Here is a 12,301-nt window from a genome sequence, read left to right as displayed (position 1 = left end):
GTCTGTTGTTTATCACTGTAAATAAAGCTTTATTTGTAACACACAACCATGCCCATTTGTTACAATGCCATCACTGTCTATGGCTACTGTGTAAGTCTTTACCTTAGTTATATTTAATAGGACTCATAATATGCCAGGGACAGCACAGTATATGTAGTATAAATTATTAGTGAAATTTATAGTATTTAAGAACTGAAAGAAAATGAGCCATCTAATTAAACTCCCTAAATTTAAAAGTAAATTAAAGAAGAAGCATGCTAAGAGAACTGTAAAAGATTTGAAATCCATGCTATCTTTCTCCACTTTAGCAGGGTGTGTGACAGAGGCAAATATCGTAACATAAAAAATACCAGACCTAGTTAGACAATTACGTATCCAATCTAAAATTCTGTCTCTTAACAGCATAAAGGCAAGGATTCTTAATCTAGTACACAGAAATCAAGGACTCTTTGAACTCCCTGAAACAGTATGCAATATTTTAAATGTATTTTTTTAAAGCGTGGACCCATAAGATGTTTAAAGAGGTCCATACCGCCCAAAAGTTAAGAACCACTGCATCAAAGGAATATCTTAGATTTAGTTAAGAGTTCATACAAATTAACAAGTAAAACACTAAAACTGCAAAAGTAGACAAAACACACAAAAAGACAACTCAAAGAAGAGAAAATAAGTAAAACTGATAAACATGGAAAAAGAACTCAGAAGTAATAGAAGGAATGCAATCCAAAATAACGATAGGATACTTCACCTATCAAAATGACAATTTTTTAAAAAGATATACTCAGGGACACCTGGGTGGCTCAGTTGGTTGGGCATCTGACTCTTTATTTCAGCCCTGGATCATGATCTCATACTTCATGGGTTCTAGCCCCATGTCAGGCTCAATGCTGTTAGTGCAGCCTGCTTGGGATTCTCTCTCTCCCTCTCCCTGCACCTCCCTTGCTTCCATGTGCACACGCTCTCTCTCAAAACAGATAAATAAACTTAAAAAAATAAAATAAAAAGATACACTCAATGTGAGGGAGGATAAAGTGGGATGGGCACTCACTGGTGGATATAAATTATTACTATCTTAAAAGTAATCTAACATTAAATATAGAAATCTGCCTGGCTCATTTGAAAGAACATGTGACTCTTGTCCACAACTCTTGTTCACAACTCTCAGGGTTGTGAGTTCAAGTCCCACGTTGGGTGTAGAGATTTAAAAAAAAAAAAAAAAATCGCTTCAACCAGATAATTCTACTTCTAAGAAACTATACTAAGAAATAAATCAAGGGGTGCCTAGGTGGCTCAGTTGGTTGAGTGTAAAACTCTTGATTTCAGCTCAGCTCATGATTCCAAAGTTGGGGGATGAAGCCCCTTGTTGGGCTCTGTGCTGAGCATGGAGGCTGCTTACGATTTATTTTCTCTCTCTCTCTCTCCCTTCTCGTTCTCTCCTCCCCACCCCTGCTTGCTTTCTCTCACAAAATCAATCAATCAAAACGCAAAGATTTATGGACAAAGATGCTCAATGCAGTACTACAGTACTTTTTTAAACTAGTAACTAATTGGGGTGCCTGGCTGGCTCAGTCAATACAGCACGTGACTCTTGATCTCCGAGCCATAAGTTCAAGCTTCATGTAGGGCACAGAGCTTACTTTTCTTTTCTTTTTTATGTTTATGCATTTTTGAAAGAGACAGAGAGGCAAAGAGAGAGGGAGGAGGAGGATCCAAAGTGATCCAAAGTGGGTTCCATGCTGACAGCAGAGAGCCCAGTGCGGGGCTTATACTCACAAGCCATGAGATCGTGACCCGAGCTAAGTCAGACACTCAACTGATTGAGCCCCCCAGGTGCCCCAAGGGCATAGAGCTTACTCTAAAAAAATTAAATTAAATTAAAAATAAAATAAAATAAACTGGCAACTAATTGCTGAAAAGAGACTGGTGAAATAAATTTGGATTTATCCTAATGCAGTCATTAAAATGTTAATAACATGAGAAATTGCTTATGACAAGTTATAAAATACTAAACATACTTTGATCTTAGTTATGATAAAACAAGTATAATACATACAAAGTACTTAGAAAGAAATATGCTAAAATGCTAATACCATAATGGTTTTCTATGGATGATGGTAGACTGGGATGGAGTGGGAGAGAATGCCATTTTCTTTTTCTTAGACTTCCATATTTTCAATTTCTTCAAAAAAGGTATGCATTACATCCATTTATTCACTTATTTATTATTTTATGATTAAAAAATTTAAACAGTACATGGTAAACCATTTAAATAATACAGAATGGCATGGGAAAAGTAAGCTCCACTCTAGAAGCAACCAATTAATGTTTCCTTGTTTATCCTTAAAGAAATTACCTGTACATTATATTATTTTTATAATCAAAAAGTTAAGACACATCCAGAAATACATCCAGTATTCTTAATCTATTCAGGTCTAACTTCCATAAATTTATCAAAGTACATAACACATTACATAAGCAAAATTTCCTTTCATTTGGTTTAAAACTACTTCTAGGGGCGCCTGGGTGGCACAGTCGGTTAAGCGTCCGACTTCAGCCAGGTCACGATCTCGCGGTCCGTGAGTTCGAGCCCCGCGTCAGGCTCTGGGCTGATGGCTCGGAGCCTGGAGCCTGTTTCCGATTCTGTGTCTCCCTCTCTCTCTGCCCCTCCCCCGTTCATGCTCTGTCTCTCTCTGTCCCAAAAATAAATAAAAAACGTTGAAAAAATAAAAATAAAAAAAAAAATAAAACTACTTCTACCACTTAATAAAATTAAAAACAAAACACACAAACAAAAACTGCTTCTACCAAATTTGAGAAGTGCTAACTTCCCTAGTGCTAATCTTTAATATCATTAAGGCTCTATAAATAAGCCCAGCTTACTTCATCTATTACCTTCCTAATTTTATGTGCTTTAATCACATTCTCTCTTAACATTCCAGACTATATTTACAGATGTCATTTCTTCAGTTGCCCATCTCTAAATCTTCAGATTTGCTTCAATAAAAGTAGGTTAAATGATATATATAGACCACTTCAAACATAAGTATAAATGAGTAATTTTATCCCCCAAACAGAAAAAAGTTACAAATCCAGGAAAATCCAGGAAAATATATGACCTAAAGATTGTTTTAGAAATACCTGTTTGAATTCTAAACTGTGTAAGTGCAAAACTATGTAAAAATAAGAATGTATTATAAAGAATGTATTATAAATTTATAAGTAATTTATAAATTATAAAAATGTATGTTACATTATAAAATGTAAAAATGAGATTACTTAAAATTACTTAAAATGAGATTCTTAAAAATAACTAGGAAATCTAGGTTTAATTATTATAATTTGTGGGAAGAAACTTTAAAACTAATATCTTAATTCTGTTATGGATTCAGTAAAGAAGTTGGACTTTATAAAAAATTTAGTACTTAAGGGGTGCCTGGGTGGCTCAGTCAGTTGGGTGTCTGACTTAGGCTTAGGTTGTGATCTCACAGTAGGTGAGTTTGAGCCCCACATTGGGCTCTGTGCTGACAGCTCAGAGCCTGGAGCCTGCTTCTAATTCTGTGTCTCCCTCTCTCTCTGCCCCTACTCTGCTCACACTCTGACTCTCTCACTCTCAAAAATAAACAAACATAAATAAAAAATTTAAAAAAGAAAAATAACACTTTAGAAAAAATTCAAACAGGTAAACAAGCTATGAAAGGAAAGTAAGATGTACCAATCTACTCTGTAGAAACATGGTTCCTTGCTAATACCTTTGTCCTTCTTGAAATCCAGTGCATCTTGTTTATCTGTAACAATTTCCTTCATGTTAACAACACTTCGGTGGATTAGCTGACGAAGGATTTTGATCTCACGAATGGCTGTGATCGGGAAGCCCTCCTTTTCATTATCCAGTCTCACCTTCTTTAGGGCTACCAGCTCTCCTGTTACACAACAAATTCAAACTGTTACATTATCAGCATTTTTGGCCACCATCATGAACAGGCGAAAAATGCCCAGAGTTGCTCTGAAACACAGTTAGCTTACTTTTAATGCTATATGCCAGATACTTCTATATCTTAAAAAACAAAACAAGGGGCGCCTGGGTGGCGCAGTCGGTTAAGCGTCCGACTTCAGCCAGGTCACGATCTCGCGGTCCGTGAGTTCGAGCCCCGCGTCGGGCTCTGGGCTGATGGCTCAGGGCCTGGAGCCTGTTTCCGATTCTGTGTCTCCCTCTCTCTCTGCCCCTCCCCCGTTCATGCTCTGTCTCTCTCTGTCCCAAAAATAAAAATAATCGTTGAAAAAAAAAAACAAAAACAAAACCCATGTTCCCTTTCTTGCCTTTGATTGTTTTTTTAAGACTTGAATTTCTTAATTCAATATTCTTTTTATTTTTAAGGACTAACCCCTTACCAAACAAAGAGCAACCTATAAATTTTACTTTTACTCTCTCTTCAATTCCTAGCAAGCCTATTATAAAATATTTACAACAGGCAACAGAAGAGGAAGGTTTTTAAACAGTAATAATTATTCTTTTGGAAATTTTTGTCTTTTAGTAACTTGTGGAAACCAATTAGAACTCAAAATTTAGTTTTGCCAAATCTACTAAATCTACATTAGTATTGCTAAATTTTTAAACTTCTGACATCTAGACTTTTGTGGTAATGTTTACCTGTGTCTTTGTCCTTGGCTTTATATACTTGGCCATAGGTTCCCTCTCCAATAATCCCAATAATGTCAAACTTGTCCACACAGCGTTTTCCCCAGTCACTTTCTGTTTGTCTTCTTTCTCCATAACGAGGACAACAAATTCTAAAAAAGGCAAAACAAAAGAACCCCCCCCAAAACCAAAAAGTTATCATAAACACTTAAGCCTATTCAAAGAAGAAAACAATTATTTTATGATAATTTCTCTGGCCCATGAATCTTTTATGAATTTCTCCATTAAAAAGATATGAAATATGGGCGCCTGGGTGGCGCAGTCGGTTAAGCGTCCGACTTCAGCCAGGTCACGATCTCGCGGTCCGTGAGTTCGAGCCCCGCGTCGGGCTCTGGGCTGATGGCTCAGAGCCTGGAGCCTGTTTCCGATTCTGTGTCTCCCTCTCTCTCTGCCCCTCCCCCGTTCATGCTCTGTCTCTCTCTGTCCCAAAAATAAATAAATGTTGGAAAAAAAAATTTAAAAAAAAGATATGAAATAAATATGTAATAGTCTCTCACAATGGCTAAGACAGATTTTTTGCTTCAGGAAGGCATAATATCAAATAATAGATTTGGTGCTTACTTTCTAACCTCTCTTCAGTATTGGCTTCCTCACCTACTGAATGGTAAAGAAACCTTACATCATAGAGTTACTGTTAAAATAAAAGACTTTGGCAATAATACATGCTCAATAAACGATAACCATTTTTACTATTAAGAGAGGAATGCTGGGGTGCCTGGTTGGCCCAGTCAGTAGGCCCATGACTCAATTCCAGGGTCCTGAGTTTAAGCTCCACAGTGGGCATGGAGCCTCCTTAAAGACATTTTTTTTTTTTTTAATTTAAAAAAATTAAAAAAAAAAGAGAGAGAGGAATGGTAATAATCAGAAGATCAAATCCAGATTCCACTACATTTATGGTACAGCAATTTCTGTGGTTTAGGAAAAAACATCCCACATCTATTAAGTTTTCATTAATGTGTACATGGTTGACACACCCTGAATAAAAGGACTTTTTTCTTTTCTTTTCTTTTCTTCTTAATATTCTAAGTATCAAACTCAAAAGATACAATGGGATCAATGTTCGTGGTACATTTGGATTCAAGAAATTATTGTTTTTCTAAAAACACAAGTGGATATCTTACAGTGCAGATGAACAGTATCCCAGAAAGGCTTTTATCCATTAAAATAAAATTAAAAAAATATATGTCAGGTCCAATCTTTTATAATCCCACCGTGTAGGCTGTGGACGAAAGTGTGAGATTTAGACCCAAAGGAAAAAAGCTATAATTAAGAATAGGTCCCTCAGGCGCCTGGGTGGCTCAGTCGGGTAAGCATCCGACTTCAGCTCAGATCATGATCTTACAGTCTGTGAGTTTGAGCCCCACGTCGGGCTCTGTGCTGACAGCTCAGGGCCTGGAGCCTGCTTCGGATTCTGTGTCTCCCTCTCTCTCTGCCCCTCCCCTGCTCATGCTCTGTCTCTCTCTGTCTCAAAAATTTAAAAAATTAAAAATTAAAAACATTAAAAAAAATAAAAAAGAATAGGTCCCTCATGGGGCACCTGGCCGGCTGAGTCAGTGGAACAAGCAACTCTTGATCTTGTGGCTGTGAATGAGTCCCATGTTGAGTACAGAGATCACTTAAAAACAAAAACTTTAAGGGGCACCTGGGTGGCTCAGTCGGTTGAGTGTCCAACTCTTAATTTTGGCTCAAGCATGATCCCAGGGTCATGGGATCAAGCCCCGCATTGGGCTCTGCATTGATTGTGGAGCCTGCTTAAGATTCTCTCTCCCTCTGCCCCTCTCCCAGGATCACACACACTCTCTCTCACACACACACATACACACAAGAGGACTGGAAAAAATAGGTCCTTCCAAAAACTCACTTTGGTCTCTTTTTATATGGTTGCTGAGGTGGTGTAACTGCCTTTGGTTCTGGTGAGTCTGGAGGAGATGGATCCCCACCAGGAAGCTCTGGAGGGAGAGGGAGGTCCGTGAGTAAGTGACGTGGCCTTTGTTCCTTCTCTTTCTTTACAGGTTTTGAAGGTGGAGTCTCTTTTGGACTAAACAATAGAAGAGAAGAAAAAGACCATAATTCCTTAAAACATAAGCAAATAAAACTTTTCAAAGCTTTTAAAGTCTGGCTATTAAAACGTTATAAAGATTTTACTTTTAAGGGATAAAACCCTGTAATAGAACATAAGGATATGCAGTTTATCACAGTCAAAGATTTTTGGATTTCAGAAAAAGATATCCACAGTATATAAAAGAAAAAATTAAAAATTGGGGATATCACTTGTAGGTCCTTTAACAAGGCTTTAACGTCCTTCCTAAGATTCTACTTGGATTTTTACTGAAATGAAATAAAATGCAAGAAGCAGGCACCTTAAATTCCCAAAGTACCATTACAATTTCTGGAGTCCCCAAATCTACTCCATATATTTTAACCAGCAAAGATTTTAAAAAGCAATGAAAAGCTCAACAATGCAACATTACCATGTTATTAAATATGTGGGCAGAACTTGGAAAAGGAAATAGTATTTTAGAATGTTCAGTAAGAATTATAGTTAAGTGGACATCAAAATTAGTGAATATACTCACCTATTCTATTGACTTGGAAGCAAAAGGCAACCCTACCTGGCTAGCCAAAATGGATAAATAATTCTCAAACTAAAAATCTAAGGAGAAAGAGTCCAAGAAACTACTTCAGAATCATGAAAGCAGTTAGTAGCAGACTTTTCATGATAATCAACAAAATAGTCAGTGGGGAGAGGGGGGAGAAAAGAATGTCTTTTCTGGAATAGATTAGAAAAGTCAGTGTTCAGATCCAATTTTTTAACAATCTCAATTTATTTATGAGTAAAGAAATTATTTTGTGTTATTCATGTCCTTAGGAAAAATACAACATATTAATTCATGCCTACAAATAAAACCATGCTAGATAGTAAGCCTTTTCTCTTCCATCACAGTATCAGAAGGTTGAAAACAAGCTGAGAATCCTAACCACAGTAGGAGCCTCCTCTACTTTTCTGACAAGTAGTTATAAAAAAATGTATTGGGGTACCTGGGTGGCTCAGTCAGTTAAGCATCCGACTTCAGCTCAGGTCACCACCTCGTGGCGGTTCATGAGTTCGAGCCCCGCATTGGTCTCTGGGCTGACAGCTCAGAGCCTGGAGCCTGCTTTGGATTCTGTGTCACCCTCTCTTTCTGTCCCTCCCCTGCTCGCACTCTTGTCTCTCTCTCCCTCTCAAAAATAAACATTTAAAAAAATCATTAAAAAATGTATTATTTCATGAATACTTCCATAGAACTATAAAGAACAGATTTATCCCTTGTATTGCACATGAAACACAATCTCAAAAGTACAACTTCCTACCAGTTTTCATCAGTTCAATCTCTTGTAAATCAGGCAGAATAGAGTCAAGATTAGTTCGTGTGTATCAACTAGAACTAGGGTAGTCAATGGACTACCCATGCAAAACCATCATCTGAAACTTTCTGTTAAATTACTGATAGAGACAAACACATTATTATAATTTGCACTAAGATTTTACTACCCTGGGAAAACTCTTCAGGAAGGATACAATATAGATATTTAAATTTTTCCCCAATTTTTAAGGTATTCAGAGAATGAAAATTCCTAATTTTCCAACTACTAATGTCAGAATACTCCTTATAAATTTTAATTCTTCATGATCCAGAAATAGAGTACTTCTTGGTTTTGCTCCACTAGAACTGAAGGACCTCAATTTTCTCACCATCACTTCATGTAAGTTCAGTCTATTTTTTTCTTTAAGTATTTTTTTTTTAAGTTTTATTTCTTTATTTTGGGAGAGAGAGGAATGTGAGTAGGGGAGGAGCAGATAGGGAAAGAGAGACAATCCCAAGCAGGGATTCTGCGCTGACGGTGTGGAGCCATCGCGATGTGGGGCTCAAACCCACAAACTGTGAGATCATGACCTGAGCCGAAAGCAAGAGTCGGACACTTAACCGACTGAGCTACCCAGATGCCCTTCAGTCTTTATATTTAGGTCTTGTTTTCTCCAAGGTTTACTTTATAGGTTCACATTCAGTTTACTACAGTGAAAATGTGCATTGCTTCTGAAAAATTACATGTTTAGTATGTTTATTTCATCAAGTATGAGTGTTCAATATGTACTACCAGTTCAGGGCACACGAGTTGAATGCAGGTCAAATCCTATTTCAAAAAAATTTCAATATACCAAAAATCTGGGAATAATGATGACCCATAAAATTGTAGTATTTAAGGGGAACCTGGGTGGCTCAGTCGGTTAAAGTCTGACTTCAGCTTAGGTCATGATCTCCCGGTTCGTGAGTTCGAGCCCCACATCAGGCTCTCTGCTTTCAGTGCAGAGCCTGCTTCAGATCCTCTGTCTCCCTCTCTTTCTGCCCCTCCCCCCACTCTCTCAAAATAAATAAACATTAAAAACAAACTGCAGTGCTTAACATTATGGCCTTTAGCGTTCAGCATAGGGTACTCAGTAAAACGTAGCTGTGTACAGTGCAGAGGACATACCATACAGAGGGTCTAACACTGGAGAGCAGATATTTAACATTTGAGTCCTTACTGTGAAGATTCAGTACCAGGAAGCTGGCCTATCTTATTAATCAATATCAGTATTTCCTGGTTCCCCAATTATGCCTGTAGTCGGGTTCACATATGGTGAGTAGTTGCATAAATGCTCACATATAATATTTTCTTTCAAAAAACATTGCCATGGAGCCTGGGTGGCTCTTAAGCGTCAGACTCTTGATTTTGGACTTCACAGGTCAGGATCTCACAGTTTGTGAGATCGGTGCTGCATTGGGCTCTGGGCTAAATAAAGGTGCAGATTCTCTCTCTCCCTCTCTCAAAATAAATAAAAACATTTTTAAAAAGTTGCCAAGTTCCAGGGGCACCTGGGCGGCTCAGGTTATGATTTCACAGTTCGTGAGTTCAAAACCCACATCTGTGCAGAGCCTGCTTCAGATTCTCTTTCCCTTTTATATGCCCCTCCTCCACACTCTCTCTCAAAAATAAACATTAAAAAAAAAGTTGCCAGGGGCGCCTGGGTGGCTCGGTCGGTTAAGCGTCTGACTTCGGCTCAGGTCATGATCTCACGGTCCGTGAGTTCGAGCCCCGCGTCGGGCTCTGTGCTGACGGCTCAGAGCCTGGAGCCTGTTTCCGATTCTGTGTCTCCCTCTCTCTCTGCCCCTCCCCTGTTCATGCTCTGTCTCTCTCTGTCTCAAAAATAAATAAACGTTAAAAAAAATTAAAAAAAAAAAAGTTGCCAAGGTCCAAATTTTAAAGTCTGTACAGTCTCTTAGAATTTATGATGATGGGATTTAATCTGTAGTACAATATCAATACCACCAATAAGAAGTCTTTATTGTTAATAAAGAGTATGAATTTGCATATCAATGATTTAAAAAGAATAATTTCTTGATATTTTCTACAACTTAATAGCATAAACGACTTTAAATAAATATGATCATTTATCCCTTGCCCCTTAAAGTGGGTTGTTTAGAAAGTGATTTACTTTCATAAACTTCTACCAAAAAATTTGAATTGAATACATTAAAAATGAGAACCAAGCATTCCATTAGCAAAATTCTGAATCAAATTTGAATGCTCACAAAGATCCCTTCTTTTCTGTAAGAGCTTAACAGTTTAAAGGTAAAATCTTTAAGAATAATGTAGACTCTACTAAAGTCTGATAAACTCCAAATGAACCAGGGCCAGCAAAAAATTTTATCAAAAATGAAGATTTGATTTTATTATTATTATTTTTTTAGTAAGCTCTATGTCCAATGTGAGGCTTGAACTCACAACCATGAGATTGAGAATCACATGCTCTACTGACTGAGCCAGCCACATGCCCCAGTTAACTGAAATTAAAAAAAAAAAAAAAAAAAAGAGTACACAAATGATCTCCTTAAGAGCAGGATGATCACTATGAATAGCTATGTTCATGAAGAATGTACTATATCATCAAGAATGGGTGTTTAGTAGCCTTCACTTCTTGAAACAAAGAATTACAGACCATTTAGAAAGGCTTTTTCAATACCATTAGTTAAATTCACTCCTGCATTTGATACCTAGGTTAATATACTCCTGGCCCAATATATGTTTGAAAGAAAAGTTTCATTCTATTCCCAAAGGAACTTTAAAAGAAGACAAATCCTCTGACATAAGCTTTACATCATCCATTTGCCAAATGAATTAACTACATGCCCAGTGTCATTTCACATAAGCCCTGACGCTGGCTCCTTCAGTAGATGTACTTATTTTGACTGAATAATAAGCAGTATTTACTGAATACAATTTGTATCCTATGTTTAAAGCACTGTAGGTAATGGAAAGATGTATAAATCACATTCTCAACAATTAAGCTGTTGCAATCTCACGTGAGAAGATCAAGAAGAAAATAAATGAATTCATAAATTCTGTATGCAACTTTCAGATTTCTTCCTGAAAAGTTTTCTTACATAAAAATTATTTTTCATATGAAGGTTGGTGCAGCTGTTATGCTAGATAAAGAAGTACCAAAAACAAAAAACCAATTTAAAGACAAAAACCACCTTGACTCTAAAATTAATACTGGGAATGCAAACTAGTGTAGCCACTCTGGAAAACAGTATGGAGGTTCCTCAAAAATTTAAAAATAGAACTACCCTACAACCCAGCAATTGCACTACTAGGTATTTATCCAAGGGATACAGGTATGCTGTTTCGAAAGGACACATGCACCCCAATGTTTATAGCAGTACTATCAACAAGAGCCAAAGTATGGAAAGAGCCCAAATGTCCATCGATGGATGAATGGATAAAGATGTATACATATGTGTATATATATATACACATATGTATACACACACACACACACACACACAACGGAGTATTACTTGTCAATCATAAAGAATGAAATCTTGCCATGTGCAACTACGTGGATGGAACTAGAGGGTATTATGCTAAGTGAAATTAGTCAGAGAAAGACAAATATCATATGACTTCACTCATATGAAGATTTTAAATTTTTTTTTTCAACGTTTACCCATTTTTGGGACAGAGAGAGACAGAGCATGAACGGGGGAGGGGCAGAGAGAGAGGAAGACACAGAATCGGAAATAGGCTCCAGGCTCTGAGCCATCAGCCCAGAGCCTGACGCGGGGCTCGAACTCACGGACCGCGAGATCGTGACCTGGCTGAAGTCGGACGCTTAACCGACTGCGCCACCCAGGCGCCCCATATGAAGATTTTAAAACACAAAACAGATGAACACAAGGGAAGGGAAGCAAAAATAATATAAAAACAGGGAAGGGGACAAAACATAAGAGACTCTTAAATATGGAGAACAAACAGAGGGTTACTGGAGGGGCTGTGGGAGGGGGGGGAAGAGCTAAATGGGTTAAGGGGCATTAAGGAATCTAGTCCTGAAATCATTGTTGCACTATATGCTAACTTGAATGTAAATTAAAAAAATAAATTAGAGGCGCCTGGGTGGCTCAGTCAGTTGGGCTCAGGTCATGATCTCGCGGTCCGTGAGTTTGAGCCCTGTGTCAGGCTCTGTGCTGACAGCTCAGAGCCTGGAACCTGTTTCGGATTCTGTCTCCCTCTCTCTCTCTGACC

The 12,301-nt window shown here is 37.7% G+C and overlaps 1 protein-coding gene across 16 annotated transcripts in view; it reads right to left on the bottom strand.

Annotated features, from left to right (window-relative positions):
* Positions 1 to 12,301, bottom strand: part of CDK12 (cyclin dependent kinase 12) — a 78,226-nt gene that overhangs the window by 54,462 nt on the left and 11,463 nt on the right. For all 16 annotated transcript variants that reach the window (XR_005797533.1, XR_005797529.1, XR_005797530.1 and 13 more), the window contains exons 3-5: positions 6,558 to 6,734; positions 4,649 to 4,788; positions 3,750 to 3,920 (exon numbers count right to left, since the gene is read on the bottom strand). Coding sequence is in view for 3 of the 16 variants with exons in the window: in XM_040497377.1 (XP_040353311.1) it covers positions 3,750 to 3,920; positions 4,649 to 4,788; positions 6,558 to 6,734 (488 nt within the window). In the remaining 13 variants the exon portion in view is untranslated. The remainder of the gene's footprint in view (positions 1 to 3,749; positions 3,921 to 4,648; positions 4,789 to 6,557; positions 6,735 to 12,301) is intronic.

This window comes from Herpailurus yagouaroundi, unplaced genomic scaffold (genome assembly GCF_014898765.1).
Source record: "Herpailurus yagouaroundi ecotype Mexico unplaced genomic scaffold, PumYag 189, whole genome shotgun sequence".
In the NCBI taxonomy this organism is placed as follows: Eukaryota; Metazoa; Chordata; class Mammalia; order Carnivora; family Felidae; genus Herpailurus; species Herpailurus yagouaroundi.
This window is presented reverse-complemented; position numbering and strand designations above follow the sequence as displayed.